The sequence below is a fragment of the Tursiops truncatus genome, chromosome 16 (assembly GCF_011762595.2).
Source record: "Tursiops truncatus isolate mTurTru1 chromosome 16, mTurTru1.mat.Y, whole genome shotgun sequence".
NCBI lineage: Eukaryota > Metazoa > Chordata > Mammalia > Artiodactyla > Delphinidae > Tursiops > Tursiops truncatus.
In genome coordinates this window covers 61296585-61314854 of record NC_047049.1, presented here as the reverse complement: position 1 = coordinate 61314854, position 18270 = coordinate 61296585, and the positions used below count along the sequence as shown (strand labels likewise).

The 18270-nt window shown below is 51.0% G+C and overlaps 2 protein-coding genes across 4 annotated transcripts in view; one reads left to right on the top strand and one right to left on the bottom strand.

Moving 5' to 3' along the window:
• The window catches only part of ADAMTS14 (ADAM metallopeptidase with thrombospondin type 1 motif 14), a 174115-nt gene that overhangs the window by 20906 nt on the left and 134939 nt on the right, over nt 1–18270 (top strand). The gene's annotated exons all lie outside the window — the stretch shown is intronic.
• Nucleotides 10715–15416, bottom strand: PRF1 (perforin 1). Its single transcript, XM_033842049.2, has 3 exons — nt 15285–15416; nt 13295–13837; nt 10715–12346 (listed from the first exon to the last, which is right to left on the bottom strand). Exons 2-3 carry the CDS (start codon nt 13831–13833, stop codon nt 11218–11220), a joined length of 1668 nt encoding a protein of 555 aa, XP_033697940.1. The 5' UTR covers nt 13834–13837; nt 15285–15416; the 3' UTR covers nt 10715–11217.

Here is an 18270-nt window from a genome sequence, read left to right as displayed (position 1 = left end):
TTTCTGTGCATTAATTTCGTATCCTGCTACTTTACCAGATTCATTGATTAGCTCTAGTAGTTTTCTGGTAGCATCTTTAGGATTCTCTATGTATAGTATCATGTCATCTGCAAACAGTGACAGCTTTGCTTCTTCTTTTCCGATTTGGATTCCTTTTATTTATTTTTCTTCTCTGATTGCTGTGGCTAAAACTTCCAAAACTATGTTGAATAAGAGTGGTGAGAGTGGGCAACCTTGTCTTGTGCCTGATCTTAGTGGAAGTGGTTTCAGTTTTTCACCACTGAGAACAATGTTGGCTGTGGGATTGTCATATATAGCCTTTATTATGTTGAGGGAAGTTCCCTCTATGCCTACTTTCACAGGGTTTTTGTCATAAGTGGGTGTTGAATCTTGTCAAAAGCTTTTTCTGCATCTATTGAGATGATCATATGGTTTTTACCCTTCAATTTATTAATACGGTGTATCACATTGACTGACTTGTATATATTGAAGAATCTTTGCATTCCTGGGATAAATCCTACTTGATCATGGTGTATGATCCTTTTAATGTGCTGTTGGATTCTGTTTGCTAGTATTTTGTTGAGGATTTTTGCATGTATTTTCATCAGTGATATTGGCCTGTAGTTTTCTTTTTTTGTGACATCTTTGTCTGGTTTTGGTATCAGGGTGATGGTGGCCTCGTAGAATGAGTTTGGGAGTGGTCCTCCCTCTGCTATATTTTGGAAGAGTTTGAGAATGATAGGTGTTAGGTCTTCTCTAAATGTTTGATAGAATTTGCTTGTGAAGCCATCTGGTCCTGGGGTTTTGTCTGTTGGGATATTTTTAATCACAGTCTCAATTTCAGTGCTTGTAATTGGTCTGTTTATATTTTCTGTTTCTTCCTGCTTCAGCCTCAGAAGGTTGTGCTTCTCTGAGAATGTGTCCATTTCTTCCAGGTTGTCCATTTTATTGGCATATAGTTGCTTGTAGTAATCTCTCATGATCGTTTGTATTTCTGCAGTGTGAGTTGTTACTTCTCTTTTGTATTTCTAACTCTGTTGATTTGAGTCTTCTCCATTTTTTTCTTGATGAGTCTCGCTAATGGCTTATCAATTTTTATATCTTCTCATAGACCAGCTTTTAGTTTTATTGATCTTTGCTACTGTTTCCTTCATTTCTTTTTATTTATTTCTGATCTGATCTTTATGATTTCTTTCCTTCTGCTAACTTTGGAGCTTTTTTGTTCTTCTTTCTCTAATTGGTTTAGGTGTAAGGTTAGGTTGTTTATTTGAGATTTTTCTTGTTTCTTGAGGTAGGATTGTATTGCTATAAACTTCCTTCTTAGAACTGCTTTTGCTGCATCCCATAGGTTTTGGTTCGTCATGTTTTCGTTGTCATTTGTTTCTAGGTATTTTTTGATTTCCTCTTTGATTTCTTCAGTGATCTCTTGGTTATTAAGTATTGTATTGTTTAACCTCCATGTATTTGTATTTTTTACAGATTTTTTTCCTGTAATTGATATTTAGTCTCATAGCATTGTGTTCGGAAAAGATACCTGATACGATTTCATTTTCTTAAATTTACCAAGGCTTGATTTGTGACCCAACATGTGATCTATCCTGGAGAATGTTCCATGAGCACTTGAGAAGAAAGTGTATTCTGTTGTTTTCGGATGGAATGTCCTATAATTATCAATTAAGTCCATCTTGTTTAATGTGTCAGTTAACGCTTGTGTTTCCTTATTTATTTTCATCTTGATGATCTGTGCATTGGTGAAAGTGGGGTGTTAAAGTCCCCTACTATGCTTGTGTTACTGTCGATTTCCCCTTTTGTGGCTGTTACCATTTGCCTTATGTATTGAGGTGCTCCTATGTTGGGTGCGTAAATATTTACAATTGTTATATGTTCTTGGATTCATCCCTTGATCCGTATGTAGTTTCCTTCTTTGCCTCTTGTAATAGTTTTTAAAGTCTATTTTGTCTGATATGAGAATTGCTACTCCAGCTTTCTTTTGATTTCCATTTGCATGGAATATCTTTTTCCATCCCCTCACTTTTAGTCTGTGTGTGTCCCTAGGTCTGAAGTGGGTCTCTTGTAGACAGCATATATATGGATCTTGTTTTTGTATCCATTCAGCCAGTCTGTGTCATTTGGTTGGAGTATTTAATCCATTTACATTTAAGGTAATTATTGATATGTATGCTCCTATTACCATTTTCTTAATTGTTTTGGGTTTGTTTTTGTAGGTCTCTTCCTTCTCTTGTGTTTCCTGCCTAGAGAAGTTCCTTTAGCATTTATTGTAAAGCTGGTTTGGTGGTGCTGAATTCTCTTAGCTTTTGCTTGTCTGTAAAGGTTTTAATTTCTCCATCGAATCTGAATGAGATCCTTGCTGAGTAGCATAATCTTGTTTGTAGGTTTTTCCCTTTCATCACTTTAAATATGTCCTGCCTCTCCCTTCTGGCTTGCAGAGTATCTGCTGAAAGATCAGCTGTTAACCTTATGGGGTTTCCCTTCTATGTTATTTGTTTGTTTTCCCTTGCTGCTTTTAATACTTTTTCTTTGTATTTAATTTTTGTTAGTTTGATTACTATGTGTCTTGGCGTGTTTCTCCTTGGATTTATCCGTATGGGACTCTCTGTGCTTCCTGGACTTGATTAACTATTTCCTTTTCCATATTAGGGAAGTTTTCAGCTATAATCTCTTCAAATATTTTCTCAGTCCCTTTCTTTTTCTCTTCTTCTTCTGGAGCCCCTATAATTGAATGTTGGTGTGTTTAATGTTGTCCCCGAGGTCTCTGAGACTGTCCTCAATTCTTTTCATTCTTTTTTCTTTATTCTGCTCTGCAGTAGTTATTTCCACTATTTTATCTTCCAGGTCACTTATCCGTTCTTCTGCCTCAGTTATTCTGCTATTGATTCTTTCTAGAGAATTTTTAATTTCATTTATTGTGTTGTTTGTCATTGTTTATTTGCTCTTTAGTTCTTCTAGGTCCTTGTTTAATGCTTCTTGTATTTTCTCCATTCTATTTCCAAGATTTGGATCATCTTTTCTATCATTACTCTGAATTCTTTTTCAGGTAGACTGCCTATTTCCTCTTCATTTGTTTGGTCTGTTGGGTTTTTGCCTTGCTGCTTCATCTGCTGTGTGTTTCTCTGTCTTCTGATTTTGCTTAACTTACTGTGTTTGGGGGTCTCCTTTTCGCAGGCTGCAGGTTCGTAGTTCCCATTGTTTTTGGTGTCTGTCCCCAGTGGCTAAGGTTGGTTCAGTGGGTTGTGTAGGCTTCCTGGTGGAGGGGACTGGTGCTTGTGTTGTGGTGGATGAGGCTGGATCTTGTCTTTCTGGTGGCAGGTTCATGTCTGGTGGTGTGTTTTGGGGTGTCTGTGACCTTATTATGATTTTAGGCAGCCTCTCTGCTAATGGGTGAGGTTGTGTTCCTGTCTTGCTAGTTGTTTGGCATAGGATGTCCAGCACTGGAATATGCTGGTTGTTGAGTGGAGCTGGGTGTTTGCGTTGAGATGGAGATCTCTGACAGAGCTCTCGCTGTTTAATATTACATGGTGCCGGGAGGTCTCTGATGGACCAGTGTTCTGAACTCGGCTCTCCCACCTCAGAGGCACAGGCCTGACACCCAGCCGGAGCACCAAGACTGTGTCAGCCACACGGTTCAGAAGAAAAGGGAGAAATACAATAAATAAACAAATAAAATAAAATAAATTTATTAAAATAAAAAACAATTATTAAAAAAATGAAAAAGTAATAAAAAAAAAAGAAAAATGAATGGAGCATCCAAACCAAAAACCAAATCCACCAATGATAACAAGCACTAAAAACTATACTAAAAAACCCCAAAAAGCAAAACATCAACAAAAAGAAAACGGACGGACAGAACCCTAGGACAAATGGCCAAAGGAAGGCTATACAGATAAAATCACATAAAGAAGCATACACATACACACTCACAAAAAGAGAAAAAGGGGCTTCCCTGGTGGCGCAGTGGTTGAGAGTCCGCCTGCCGATGCAGGGGACGCGGGTTCGTGCCCCTGTCCGGGAGGATCCCACATGCCGCGGAGCGGCTGGGCCCGTGGGCCATGGCCGCTGAGCCTGTGCGTCCGGAGCCTGTGCTGCACAACGGAGAGGCCACAACAGTGAGAGTTCCGCGTACCGCAAAAAAAAAATAAAATAAAAAAATAAAAAAAGAGAAAAAGGAAAAAATATTTATATATCGTTGCTCCCAAAGTCCACCTCCTCAATTTTGGGAAGATTTGTTGTCTATTCAGGTATTCCACAGATGCAGGGTTCATAAAGTTGATTGTGGAGATTCAATCCGCTGCTCCCAAGGCTGCTGGGAGCAATTCCCCTTTCTCTTCTTTGTTCTCACAGCTCCTGGGGTTCAGCTTTGGATGTGACCCTGCCTCTGCGTGTAAGTCGCCTGAGGGCGTCTGTTCCCGCCCAGACAGGGCGGGGTTAAAGGAGCAGGTGATTCGGGGGCTCTGGCTCACTCAGGCGGGGGGGAGGGAGGGGTGCGGAGTGCGGGCCGAGCCTGCGGTGGCAGAGGCCAGCGTGACGTTGCACCAGCCTGAGGTGTGCCGTGTGTTCTCCCGTGGAAGTTGTCCCTGGATCACTGGACCCTGGCAGTGTCGGGGTGCACAGGCTCCTGGGAGGAGAGGTGTGGATCGTGACCTGTAATTGCACACAGGCTTCTTGGTGGCAGCAGCAGCAGCCTTAGCGTCTCCTGCCCGTCTCTGGGGTCCGCGCTGATAGCCGCGGCTCGCGCCCGTCTCTGAAGCTCCATTAGGTGGTGCTTTGAATCCCTTCTCCTCGCGCAACCCGGAACAATGGTCTCTTGCCTCTTACGCAGGTGCAGACTTTTTCCCGGACTCCCTCCTGGCTAGCTGGGGCACACGAGCCCCCTTCAGGCTGTGTTCACGCAGCCAACCCCAGTCCTCGCCCTGGGATCCGACCTCCGAAGCCCGAGCCTCAGCTCTCAGCCCCGCCCGCCCCAGCGGGTGAGCAGACAAGCCTCTCGGGCTGGTGAGTGCCGGTCGGCACCGATCCTCTGTGCGGGAATCTCTCCGCTTTGCCCTCTGCACCCCTGTGGCTGCGCTCTCCTCTGTGGCTCCGAAACTTAACCCGCCACCCGCCGTCTCCACCCGCGAAGGGGCTTCCTGGTGTGTAGAAACCTTTCCTCCTTCACGGCTCCCTTCCAGAGGTGCATGTCCTGTCCCTATTCTTTGTTCTCTTCTTTCTTTTGCCCTACCCAGGTACGTGGGGAGTTTCTTGCCTTTTGGGAGGTCTGAGGTCTTCTGCCAGCGTTCGGTAGGTGTTCTGTAGTTGTTCCAAATGTACATGTATTTCTGATGTACTTGTGGGGAGGAAGGCGATCTCCATGTCTCACTCCTCCACCATCTTGAAGGTCTCCGTCCCATGAGAGATTCTTGCTTCTACTGTCAGTAACAGAGAGGAGGGTGGCTGACCCAGTCCCATGTCCACCTTGACCCAGGCAGTGTGTGGCCCTTCTGTGGCTCCTTCACACAAAGAGGAGTGAGGGATAGCCGTTGCCAGGACTGGAATCAGCTTGGTGGTGCTTCAGTCCAACCAAGTCAGAGACGGGACCAGAGATCTAGACACAGAATCCCCGATCCACGACCAGGGCTGGACGTTATAAAGAGGTCGGTTTCTGTGTCACATGATGGTTCATGGTTAGAACCTTCTTCCTTCTGTGTAGAACAGCTACCTTTGGAGGTAATGAGTTCTCTGTCTCTGGGATAGTTCAAGCAGAGGCTGGAAGATTCTCTGGTAGGTTTTATTCATTCATTCATTTATCCATCTAATCACCCATCCAATATTTTTCAAGGATCAAACTTATGTTAGGTGCTGGACTAGTTGATTCAACTGTGAATAAGATAGAAATGGCCCTTGGCCTCACAGCACTGTGATGGGGAAATAATGAGGACTATGGGAGCAGGGTACGGGGGGCCATGACCTAGACCTGCAAGCCAGGGAAGACTTCCCAGAGGAAGCCACCTTTGAAGCTGAAGCCTGAAAGCTGAGGAGGACTTAGTCCGAGTAGAGGAGAAAACTTGCAGAAAGAGGAGGCAGCACGTGTGAAGAGCTAGAGAGAGCGTGGCCAACAGAGGAATGAACATGCTCAGTGAGGCAGGGCTTGGGCGGTGGACGGGGTAGGGGGCGGGAAAGGCAGAGTTGAGAGTGAGGTCAGCGTGTGAATCACACTAGGGGCTTTGGACTGTATCCCAAGAGCCACAAGGAACCAGTGAAGAGTTTCAAGCGAGGCAGTGATGTGGTCAGATGTGCATCGTAGCTGGTTTCCCCAGAGACAGACCTTAAGACAGGCATTTGCAAACAGGTAGTTTGTGTGGGAGGTGATTCCAGATAATACCAGTAGGGAAGTGGGGAATTGAGACAGGGAAGGGAGACAGCCAAGAGAGCACTTGGGGTCAAGCAGGTCACCATTGTGGGTACTGGGGCTTAACCCTGTTGGGAAACTCTGGGAGCCATTGCAGAATATGCCCCTCAGAGTGACCCCCCAGCGCCCAGGCAGAGGGAGCTGGGCTACTTATACACCACTTCCCATTAGCCACCGGTTGAGGGCTCTTCTGGGCTGGGTCGGGCATGGACACTGTTCCCCAGTACTTCTGGCCTCCCCGTGGGACCCTCAGGCAGAGATGGAGGGCCAGCATGGAGCGGGGCTGAGGGGGTATGGGGAGGGTGCCAGCACCACTGTGGCTGTGAGTTGGAGGGACAGTGAGGGGGAGACAGGAGCCTTGTGATCAGTGAGGAGGCCACAGGAAGACTCGTCCAACCAAGAGATGTTGATGGCCTGGGCCAGAGAGGCTGTGGTTATGAGCAGAAGAGGCTGAACTGGCTGGCCTTGGTGACAGATGTGGGGGAATGAAGATCACTGCAGAGAGGACTCACAGCCTATCAAAGCTGCAAGGGGCCCCCTGCACCTCCCCCCAGGCTCTCTACCCCCCCAGACTGCTGTCCTCCAGCAGATCCTCCAACGCTCACACATGTCAGAGACACTGACGCCGCCACCACAGCAGCTGGGGGCCACACCTCGGAGACCACGAAGTGTGTTTGAAGGGAGATGAAGGAGCTGTGGCAACTGCTTAAAAAACAAAAACCGGGCTGTTGTCAACCCCAGCCCGAAGTCTTGGAAGAGATCACTTGGGCGGGGAGAGAGAGAGAGGAAAAAACAAGCAATCCAGCCCAGCCCGCAGCCTGAGTGCCGCCCTGCTCCCTGAATCTCCTCCGGGCCCACATCATCTTCCCATCAGACACAGGCCACAAGAAGACAGATGCTCTGCATGGCTTGTTCACTGGCGCCAGGACCTGGTTGACAGAAGGTGATCAGTAACCATCGGTGAATGATGGAACCCACGAAAGGTCCCTGCCCTTCTGTGCTCCATACCCTCCATGCTCCATTCTGTGCTCAAATGCCCCCAGGGAAGTGCTGGGGGCAATTGAATGGTGGCTCTAAGGACAGGGCCCGCCAGGGTGGGGTGGGAGGATGGTTGGGAAAGGGGATGGGGGTGTTGAAGCAGCAAGGGGAAAGATGGAATGGTGTCATCACCAGCGTTATTAGTTGCCAGAAATAGAAGCCAAGTCTGGATGAAATAAGTAGAAAAATAATTCAGCCCTAACCAGTGACGCATGGGAAGTGCTGTATGGACGCCCAGCTCCCTCCATCCCAGCTGGGATAACTCTTCATTGGCTCTGGTTGCCCATATGGTGACTTGCTGGATAAAGCCCCTTTTATGGGTCACCCTCCCTCCCCTGGCCTACTTCCCCTCTCCCCTAGTGAGCTTCCTGGGGTCGCTTCCAACATAATTACCAGTACTCTAATCTGGTCTCAGCCTCAGCTTCTGAAGGGACCCCATGCCTGGGCAGCTGCATCTGACTGGCAGGTCCAGTCACATGTCATTTCCTAGTTGCAGGGGAGGTTGGAGAAGCAAGAATAGGGCATTTTCAGCTTCTGAGGGGAGGTGGCTCTGCTTCTCAGCAGACTCACTGGTGCCGTGTCATCAGCACCCCTATAGGAAGCTGTCCTAATCTGTTCAGGCTGCTATAACAAAATACTCCAAACTGGGTGGTTCTTTTTTGTCTTGTTTTTTTTTTGCGGTACGCGGGCCTCTCACTGCTGTGGCCTCTCCCATCGCGGAGCACAGGCTCTGGACGTGCAGGCTCAGTGGCCATGGCTCACACGCCCAGCCGCTCCGCGGCATGTGGGATCTTCCCGGACCGGGGCACGAACCCGTGTCCCCTGCATCGGCAGGCGGACTCTCAACCGCTGCGCCACCAGGGAAGCCCCAAACTGCATGGTTTTTAAACAACAGAAATTTATTTCTTATAGTTCTAGAGGCTGGAAGTCCAAGACCAAGGTGCTGGCAGATTCAGGGGGCCTGCTTTCTGGTTCATAGAAGGCATTTTCTCACTGTGTCCTCACATAGGGGAAGGGACCAGGGATCTCTCTGGGGCCTCTTTTCTAAGGGCAGTAACCTACATGATGAGGGCACCCCCCTCATGACCTAATCACCTCCTAACACAATCACCCTGAGGATTACTACTTCAATACATGAATTGTGGGGAGACACGAACACTTAGACCACAGCCTAAACGGCATATTCAAATTATGGTAATTTGAGGAGGGTTTTTATTTATTTATTTTTATAAAGAGCCTGTTTACAAAGGTGTGGGGGCTGTAGGGAAGCAGAAGGGGGAGCACAATAGCTCGGGATTAGCAGTGGTGAAGCGGTTACCATCCCTAGGTCTGAAGGGATGAGAGGAGGGAGCAATGGCTGGAACCCAGAAAGAGGGAGACATGCAGAGACTTCCCAGAGAGGAGCAGTGATACAGGGACACAGTCAACCCAAGGCCACCTCACTGAGAGGCACTGAGGGGAGTCCCTGGCCTGTCACTGTACTCTCCCCTTCTCCCTTCCTCCCATATCCTGCTCACTGACAGGCGGGCTCAGATCGGCCAGCCTCCGGGCCAGAGCTGGGTGGGGCAGGGTACGGATGAGACCTGAGGGCAGATGGAAGACACCAGGCACAGCAGGGAACATCCCGAACGAACAAGGGGCCCCAAGTGTGGCGAAATGTCAGCGAAATGTCAATGAAAATACCTCATTAGGGCTGAGAGCTCCATAGCTGCCCCTCAACATCAGCCATTCCTTTTCCTCGGTAATACCACCCATTTCCCCCAAGGGCCCTCCTGTCGGGGTCCCACTGGTCTCTCCAGAGCTGTGCTCAGAGTGGAGTGCCCACGACTCACGGAGACCTGGCTCGGCCACTAACCTCGGCAACCACGGTCAAATCCCTTCTTCTGAGCCTCAGTTTCCTTAAATGCAAAACCAGGAGGGTTACCAGATGAACTTCCAGGACTGCTTCTGTAGCCCTGACCTTCTAGAAAGGCTCATGGCCCCCTTCCAAACAGTCCTGGGAAGGGAGTAAAACACGGATTGTCCTTTTGGGGAAACCAAGGCTCAGGGAGACTTGCTGGAGGTCACTGACCACGTGGGGACTAGAGCAAGCTGCCATCTCTTGTCAGAGTTGTTTCCGGAGCCAGGCCTGCCCTGGCCCTGCTTTCCTTGAGGGTACGGCCCGTACCCGTGTTTATTTTCAATGAGTGCAGCAGGCAGCATGAAGCTGCGTGGTTTCTCTTGTGCTCTTGTTTGTGCATGTGGCTGTGAAGGGAGAGGTGTAAGAATGGTGGTTTCAACCAGGCTTCCAGAGCTTGGCAATCCCCCCGCCCAACTTGGGGATTCAGGGTCAGTGCAATGTCACCGCTGGGCTTTTGAGCCTATGGGTCCACGCGGACCTCAAAGGGCTTAATTTGTAGGGAGCTTCAAAGAGAGTCAGGAGGGCTGTGTCAGCAACTCTGAACCCCACTGACAACGGCCCTTCACAGCCGAATCCTACCAGGTCTAGGAGGCTACCCTGAATCTTGCCACCCACCCCATGGGCCTGTGTTCTGAGGCCTGTGTCCCAGGCACATGAAACAAGGACCAGTTCATTTTATATCACAGCCTGAGGCTCTGGGGATTCCTGCATGCCAAGCCCAGGAGGCCCTCAGACGCTACCTGGTTGAAACCACTGCCTTCTCTCCTTGAACCGTGGGACGGGGAGAGCTGTTAGTCTGCCAGATGGGTTCTGCTGAAATTAGAGTTTCCAAACTGGTTGCTCCGGATCAGTCATGGCCTGCATACATGTCCTCTTTGGTTTGTACTGTGCTTGCCCATATAGGTTTATTTTTACAAAGTGAAATGAATTGCTAACACTTGTAAGTCACGCTGGGATTTCTGGTTACTTTAAGAAATTAGAAAACCTGGCAGCACTGGGCTCACATTCCTGCCTGGGAATGTTTGGCTGGTGCAGAGCTGTCCATCCCCCCACCCCCTCCCTGGATAAGACGTGCCCTTTGGTTCACCAGAATCCTCACCATTCCCTCTTGTTTCTCGGCTCAGAGCTGAATGCCCATTGGCATTGATCACTGTTTATGCTGCTGTTACTCAAATCAGAGAGTTATGAGGAAAGTAAAATATTTTGGGTCCCCCCATTTCCAGCCAAAGTGGAAAAATAGTTTATTTACATTATTTGCCTACCCCTGGGGTCAACCACCCGTTCTGTTGGGTAGGGTTGCTAATGTAGAAGTTTATCTCCAAGGCTGTGTTTGGTCTCCATCCTCTCCTCTGCCACAAGCAACACCATCACGCTCACCGTCACATCACATTTATTGGTCCTCTGTCAGGCTGTGTACACAATGAGACAGGTCAAAAGAGCTCTGGATTTGTCTGAGAGGCAAAGCTTGGTGGGCAAAGGAAACAGAGCAAACAGAGCAGCGGGGGCCAAAGGGGTTAGATCTAATATGATGAAGAATTCACCACGCTAGAAGAGGGGCTGTAAGGGAATGGTACAAATGACACCAGGCAGCCTGGTGGGAACAGCCTCCTGGCCTTCTGCCCGGCTCCTGACCTGAGCTGGGACCTGTGTAGCAGTGGCCCAACTCCAGCTCATTTCTGGGGCTTGAGAATATCGAAGAGCTAAGGTAGTTTGGACAGGGCGACTCAGGGCTGGCCTGTAAATTCAGCCACCGCACTGAAAAAAAAAAAAGCCTCAGTTTTCCAACTATCTAATGGGGATATGGAGATAGGTCCTCTGGGTCCCTTCGTGAGACCCCTCCAGTTGGGCACACTGGTCCTCTCAGGGCCCACTGCTCTCACCACACTGGCCCACTCCGGTTTCCTGGAGGCTCCCCCAGAAGCCCTTGGGGCGCATACTCCAGGCATGTCCCCCCTGCCAGGTGGGGCAAGCACTTAGCGTGGTAGGAGAATCTCAGGTGACCATGCTTCAGACAGCACTTCACCTCGTGTGAGCCAGACTTTGGAGTCTGGTCACAGGTACCGAGAAGGTCGTCGTCCCAGCCATAGTCTGCATCCCAGACCTGCACCCTCAGGGGGCCCCCTGTGGTCAGAACCACATCCCCGAAGTCCAGCCGTGTCATCCACCTGGGGTGGTTATTGTTCTGCACCGTGTCGGTCCTCAGCTCCTGGCCGCCGAAGAAGACCTTCAGGTAGGCGTCCGTGGCAGTGGTCAAGTCTCCCCACAGACCCGTCGCCACGAAGTTCATGACCTCCAGGCGGGCTAGGCCCCTCTTCCTGGGACAGCAGTCCTGGTTGATGGCCGCCGAGCCATGGCACAGGCACTGGCACGGGTCCTTAGGGTTCTTGCGCTGCCCCGGGGGGCACGGGCGGCTGCAGTCCCTCCAGCGTGCCCTGTCCGTCACGTACTTGCTCACAGCCTGCCTGAGCGCCTCCCGCTGCGGGTCCTGGCTGTCCAGGAGCATGTGGAGCGGCTCTAGCGTGTAGTCCACCAGGCCGGGGCTGTCCTGCAACGAGGCCACCCAGGCTGAGAACTGCTCGGGCCCGGCCTGGTTCCCGAACAGCAGGTCATGCATGGACGTGTGGTGGCCGCCAACGACCTCAGAGCAGCGTTCCCGGTAGGCCTGGTGGAAGGAGGTCCCCATCTTGTGCTGTTTCTTCTTCTCCTCACACTTCTTGAATGCCAACGAGGCACTGGTGTGGCTTTTTATGCTGACCTCGGCCTCGACGGCCAGGCAGTCCTCAACCTCCTGGGCCGTGAGCCCTTCCAGGGCCAGCTCGCAGGTGCGCAGGGCGGTGAGGGCCGAGATGCGGCCGCCCAGCTCCATGGACCGGATGAAGTGGGTACCATAGCTGGAGATGAGCCTCTGGTAGTCAGGCTCGGTGGAGATGTTGAAGTGGGGGGGCAGGGTCTTGAGGGCCCTCTTGAACTCAGGGTGCAGTGGGGGAGCGTGCACCAGGTGGAAACTGAGGGGAGAGAAAAACATCAGGTGAACCCAGTGGTGGGTAGTGTTTTCCCCTGGATAACTCCTGTGAGATTGCCCAAGCTCCCATTAAATGGCGGAACTAGGACTTGGACCCAGGCGGCCTGGCTCCAAAGCTCAAGCTCTGAACCGCCAAGCCAGCAGGGAAACCCCCCCCCCCCCCCGCCTGTTGCCCCTTGGTGACCTAGGGACTTCGTGTAGGTATTTTTGTCTCTCTTTTTCAAAAAAAGTTTTTTCTCTTCTTTTTCTTTTTCTTTTCTAATTTTACAAGCGATGGTGAGACACCGATGGTTTCTCTCTGGCTTTGGAACCTAGTCCTGTGGCCTTTGTCTGTCTGTCCCCTGGGTTGGGCCTTGTATACCTGGGCTCCTGACAACTCTGGTTGCGCAGGCAGGAGCGCCCTGTCTCACTGTGTGGGAAACACGGCCTCCCGTGAGAGAAGTCAGGGTGGGTGACTCTGGGTCCCATGCATTTCTTCGGGTGAGTAGGTCCCTGAGGGCTCAGGGCATGGCTGCTCTTGTTCAACCTGTAGCCCGAGTTCTTAGCACGGAGCTTGGCAAGGCAGAAGTGAAGAGCGCTTGAACGGATGAAAGAGGCCCAGGGATAGGAGGGCCCCAGCCAGGCCTCCTGCCCGCAGGAAGCTAGCACTGCCCGGGGAAGTGGCGCTTGGGTGCTCAGTAGACCAGACCGGCACCACCTGGGGCTCTGAGCATAGCCTTGCTGGCTTGCCCTCCACCTGTTCTCTCCCTGGGTTCTTCCAGATCAGGGCCTCAGGGAAGGGGGTACGTGGGAACCAAGACTGCCATCTCCTCCTGGCGGAAGCGGCCTCCAGCTCCCCACGCTGCCATTCCAGGGCTCCCAGACCACCCCGAGTTTCCCACGCCTTTTCCAAGTCCCGTCCACCCTCCACTCCCCCAACCCCGGCGCTCACCTGTAGAAGCGACACTCCACTGAGTCCAGGCTGAAGCGGTACTGGTCCTGGTGAGTCTTCTGGGCCGCGAAGTTGGCTTCCTGGGAGTGCGAGCCCGCCATGGTCACGCGCGTGTTGATGCTGGGCTTGGGAGTCACGTCCAGCCCCACCCGCCAGTCGTTACGGATGGTGTTGGCCGCCGCCCCAGCCACCTCCTCGGTGGAGCGACCCTCACCCTTGACCACTTTGCGGTTGCAGCCCGAGCCCTGGGCGCGCCAGTCGGTGAGCGCCAGGGGCAGTCGCTGGACGGCGCCCTGCTGCAGGGCGTTGCGGCAGAGGGTGCAGGTGCCGTCGGACCGCAGGAAGCGCTGTGTGTCCACCGGGAAGGAGCCTGAGCGCCGGAGGCTGGTCACATCCACGCCCTCCCCTGCCAGCCAGGAGCCGGGCACGAACTTGAGGTTGCGCCGGCACTCAGAGCGTGCGGCCGTGTAGCAGGGGGCAGGGGTGGGTGTGGGCAGAAGCAGGAGGAGGACGCTGGGGAGGAGCGCTCGGGAGGCCATGGAGCTGTGGAGACAGAGGGCAGAAGCTGTGGGCAGGGCCATGGAGGAGGGCCGACCCCTCCAACTGGAGCTTATCAGGCCTTATGGGATGGGGAGGGAATGAGATATCTCCTAAGTCATTGGATGTCAGAGCTGGCATGGCCTTTACAAACCTGGTCCACCCCCTACATTGTACAGATGGACCCAAAGAGGGGAGTGGACTTGCCCAAGGTCACACAGCCAGGAGGAGACCCTTGCTAGGATTTCACTATTTAGGCCAAATGGGAATCCAGATGGATGGTTTTGTCCCCAGGACCACAGCTCCTGCTGGTGGAGAGGGGGCTCTGCGTGCAGAGGAGGGGACGGAGAGTAGCCATAGAAGATTTGGGGAGGGATCTGGGGAATCTGGGAACGCTAGGGAAGCCTGCATTCTGGAGAGGCATCATTGTGGACCCAAGAACAAGCCATGCTTTCTTTTCCCACCTCACCTCTCTCATTATCTCCCCCCACCCCCATTAAGCCCTTAACAGAATTGGAAAAGAAATGAGGTCGTGCATCACCCTCATTCTCCCCATTTCCCCTTTGGGGCCCTCTCTCTGAGCTCACGGAGGAACATCAGCCTGAATTCTAGAATAAAAGCGGCCTATGCGCCTGTGCCCCTAGATCCTGTGTGGGGAGGGGCCGTTCAGTTCGCTCGTCTCCTCTTTGGCATTCCCTGCCACGCTCCTCGGGATTCTGGCCGCGTCTGCAAGCTGCCTGCTGCCGACTCTCGGACAGTGCTTAGCTGAAAGGTTCTTCCTCACTTTGAGGCGGCTCTGAAGCTTCGCTGGGCCTGCTTATGATCTGGAATCTCCTCTCTCTACCCCGTCCAGACTGAGCTCCTCAGAGGCCTCTCCACTCTGGCACCTGCCAGGGACGGACAGCGGCTTGTCTGAGGCCCGGGGGATTACGGAGAGCAGGAACTTCCCCTGTATCCCAGCTGGAACCTTCCGTGCCTTACCTAAAGGAGTGGCTTGAACGGTGGAATTCTAGGCAAAATGGCAGGCCCCAGGGAGGTAACCAGGAGAAGGGGAGTCTGCTGAAGGCCCTCCGATCATCTTGCTTAGGCAGCCAGCATAGTTCATAACCTTAGTCTAAAGAACTCAGTCTCCATCCTGACCCTCGTCATGTTGTTTCCCGGGGAGCCCGTTTCCAGCTTTCTTAGTTTTAACTGTCAGCCTTTGAAGGGGCCTTAAAGACTGTGTACTCCAACCTCTTCATTTTGTATAAGAGAAAACTGAAGCCCAGGGTCGGCATGAGGCTGCCCAGCAAGTTAGTGACACGGCACAGTCTGGACCCAAGTCTTTTGCCTCATGGGCTACAGCATTTCCTCCTCCATCAGCCTCTTCCCCAGACAGAGCAGCCCTACTCTTGTGCCCCTCTGTCCCCACTCAGCGGCTCCCAGCCTCCCTGATGCCCTGCTTCCTCCCTACCTGGAGTCCTGTGTTGAGATGCTCCTACGAGAGAGACACCCTCTCTCCCCACGGGAGGCTCCTGAAATGGTGGTGCAGCCCCCCAGGCCACAGTTCACAGCTCATCACAGCTCATCACTCAGGCCACAGTTCACATCACTTCTGCTTCCTGCCCCGCCCCCCAGCTCTAGTCATTGGTCCCCTTTGCTCTGCCTCGCCCACCAGCACCCACCCTGCCCTCACCTTCTCATCCGGCCTGCTGACAGCCCTCAGGAAGCAAGCCGAGAGGGCCAGAGGCTCCTCTGTCAAGCAGAGCCGCCTGGGGCATGGGAACCCCGGGGCCAACAGGTGAGGTGTAGTGGGTGGAGTGAGAACACAGCGGGCTGAGAGCTTCGAGATTCAGCTCTGGTGCTGCTGACGGGCCAGCAGGGACAGCTTCCCTGCTTCTCCCCGCAGCATCGCATGTGTGGGCCGTCAGAGGCAGCACAGAGTAGGAGCTCGGGAGCCAGTCCGCCTGGACTTGGGCCAGCTCGGGTGCGCGCTAACCGTGTGGCCTGATCAGCTTCTTTAGCCGCTCTGTGCCTCAGTTTCCTCATCTCAACCCCATGGGTTGTGAAGAACTGGGGAGTTTCTACGTGTGAAGTGCTCAGCACAGTGCCTGGCCCTCTGAGTGTTAAAGCACGTGACCATTCCCTCCTCCCGGGGCAGTGGGGAGAAAATAAATGTTGTTCACATCTGCTTGCCCACTTCCTGCCCACACGTGCACCCCAGCCCAGGCCAGGTTCTGGGCCCCAAACGCAGACCTCAGGACAGGGTCTCCTGTTCCTCACTTTGTGAGGGGAACCAGTGGCCGTGCTGGTCTCCAGCCTCCTCCCTAGCCCTGGTCTGTGATTGACCCCATAGTGCAGGTGGGCGGGCAGCTGTGCGACACTGCGAGGAAGAGAGACTTGGGTGAGGCCAGAGGCCTGGGGCCTTCTCCAACCTTTGTCTTACATGAGGTTTCCATGGGTTGAGTGACTCACAGGACAGCTTCTGGGGGGGCAAAGTCATACTGGTCTGAGGTGGAGATAGCTGGGTAAGTGGGGAACCGTTCTTGTGAGTTCACCCTCTAACTGCGTTAGCGACAGGAAAAAGTAGCCACAGGCCTCAGACCACATGTGACACCATGGGATGGCTCATCCCTTGAGTTTATGTCCCCCACTGTGTCCCCTGCTCTTACGGGAACTGGGGTTTAAACTGTCTTCTCGAAACCCAGCCCCATCTCCTCCCCACAATGTCCCCCTCCCTGTCCTAGAATTTGCGGCCTCCTGACCCCCTTCTAGCTCCCGCCCGCGGCCTAAGTCAGATATCCAGGCTGTGAGGAGTTTGGTTTTGACCGTGCTCAGAAGACCAGTTTGAGAGGCGTGGAACCCTGCAGAAAATCTGTAGGAAGAGAAAGGTGAGGTAGGGGAGACAGGTTGTAATCCCAGCTTCGATGCAAACTTGCTTTGTGACTCTTGGCAGTAGAGTTTTAACCCCTTTCTAGGTTCGTTTCCTCATCTCTAAAACCAAAGGGAGGACTTCGGGATTTCTAAGGATCCTAATGCTGAAATGTGCATTTAGTAGTTTTCACTCGGCGTATGAAGTGGCGAATGTCCAAGAGATGCTGGTGGGGGGTGGTCCATGAAAGAGCAGTGATGACGTTGAAGTTTACAACTACTGATTTTGGCCTGTGTAGCTGATGACAGCTGTCCTCTCCGACTGAAACTTAGCACTTGAAATGTGTTTTAATCACAGTTTTTCCACAGAGACGTAAGATGCAATTTTCAGACACCATCTGTAGGGTTTATTATTAACAACTTTGTTGAAATATAATTCACATACCATACAATTCACCCATTTAAAGTGTACAGTTCAGTGGGTTTTAGTATATTCGCAGAGTTGTGCAACCGTCACCACAATCAATTTTAGAACGTTTTCATCACTCCCGCAAAGAAACCGTGTACCCGTTAGCAGTCACTGCTCCTTCCCCCGACGCCAATCTACTTTCTGTCTCTATGGATTTTCCTGTTAATTGAATCATACAAGATGTGACTTTTTGTATCTGGCTTATTCCACGTAACATAATCTTGTCAAGGTTCATCCAAGCTGTAGTATGTATCAATGCCGTATTCCTTCTATGGCTGAATAATATCCCATTGTATGGACGTACCACATTTGTTTATCCATTTATCAGTTGATGGACATTTTGGTTGTTTTCACTTTCTGGCTATTGTGAATAATGCTGCTATGAACATTTGTGTACAGATTCTTTGTGTGTACATATGTTTTCATTTCTCTTGGATCTATATGTAGGAGTGGAATTGGCGGGTCTACAGTAACTCTTTAGGAACTGTTTTCCTACGTGGCTGCATCGTTTTACATTGCCACCAGCAGTGTATGAGAGTTCCAAGTTCTCCGCATCCTTGTTATTATCTGACTTTTTGATTATAGCCATTCTTATGTGTGTGAAGTGTTGTCTCATTGTGGTTTTGATGTGATTCCCCAGTGGCTAATGATGTTGAGCATCTTTTCATTTGCTTATTGGTCACTTGTATATCTTTTTTGGAGCAATGTCTATTTGAATCCCTTGCCCATTTTTGAATTGGGTTATTTGTCTTCTTCTTATTGATTTATAATAGTTCTTTATTTCAGATTCTAGACCCTTATCAGGTATATGATTTGCAAATGTTTTCTCCTATTCTCTGAGTTGTTTTTTCACTCACTTGATGGTGTCCTTCGAAGCATGAATGATGTTAATTTTGATGAAGCCCAATTTATCTATTTTTTTTCTTTTGTTGGTTATACTTTTAGCGTCCTATCTAAAAGTCTTTGCTTAACCCAAGGTCATGAAAAACCCTATATTTTCTTCTAAGAGTCTTATAGGTAGCTCTTACATTTAGGCCTGTGATCTACTTGGCGTTTATATTGTGTATGGAAAGGGGTCCACCTTCATTCTTATGCACGTGGATATAGTTTTGATATATAT

Excerpts from the sequence above, each read along its gene's own strand:
- PRF1 (XM_033842049.2), bottom strand. The coding sequence starts at position 13,833 with ATGGCCTCCCGAGCGCTCCTCCCCAGCGTCCTCCTCCTGCTTCTGCCC. Across the intron at positions 12,347-13,294 it reads GTGGAGTGTCGCTTCTACAG|TTTCCACCTGGTGCACGCTC; the intron begins GTGAGCGCCGGG and ends CTCTCCCCTCAG.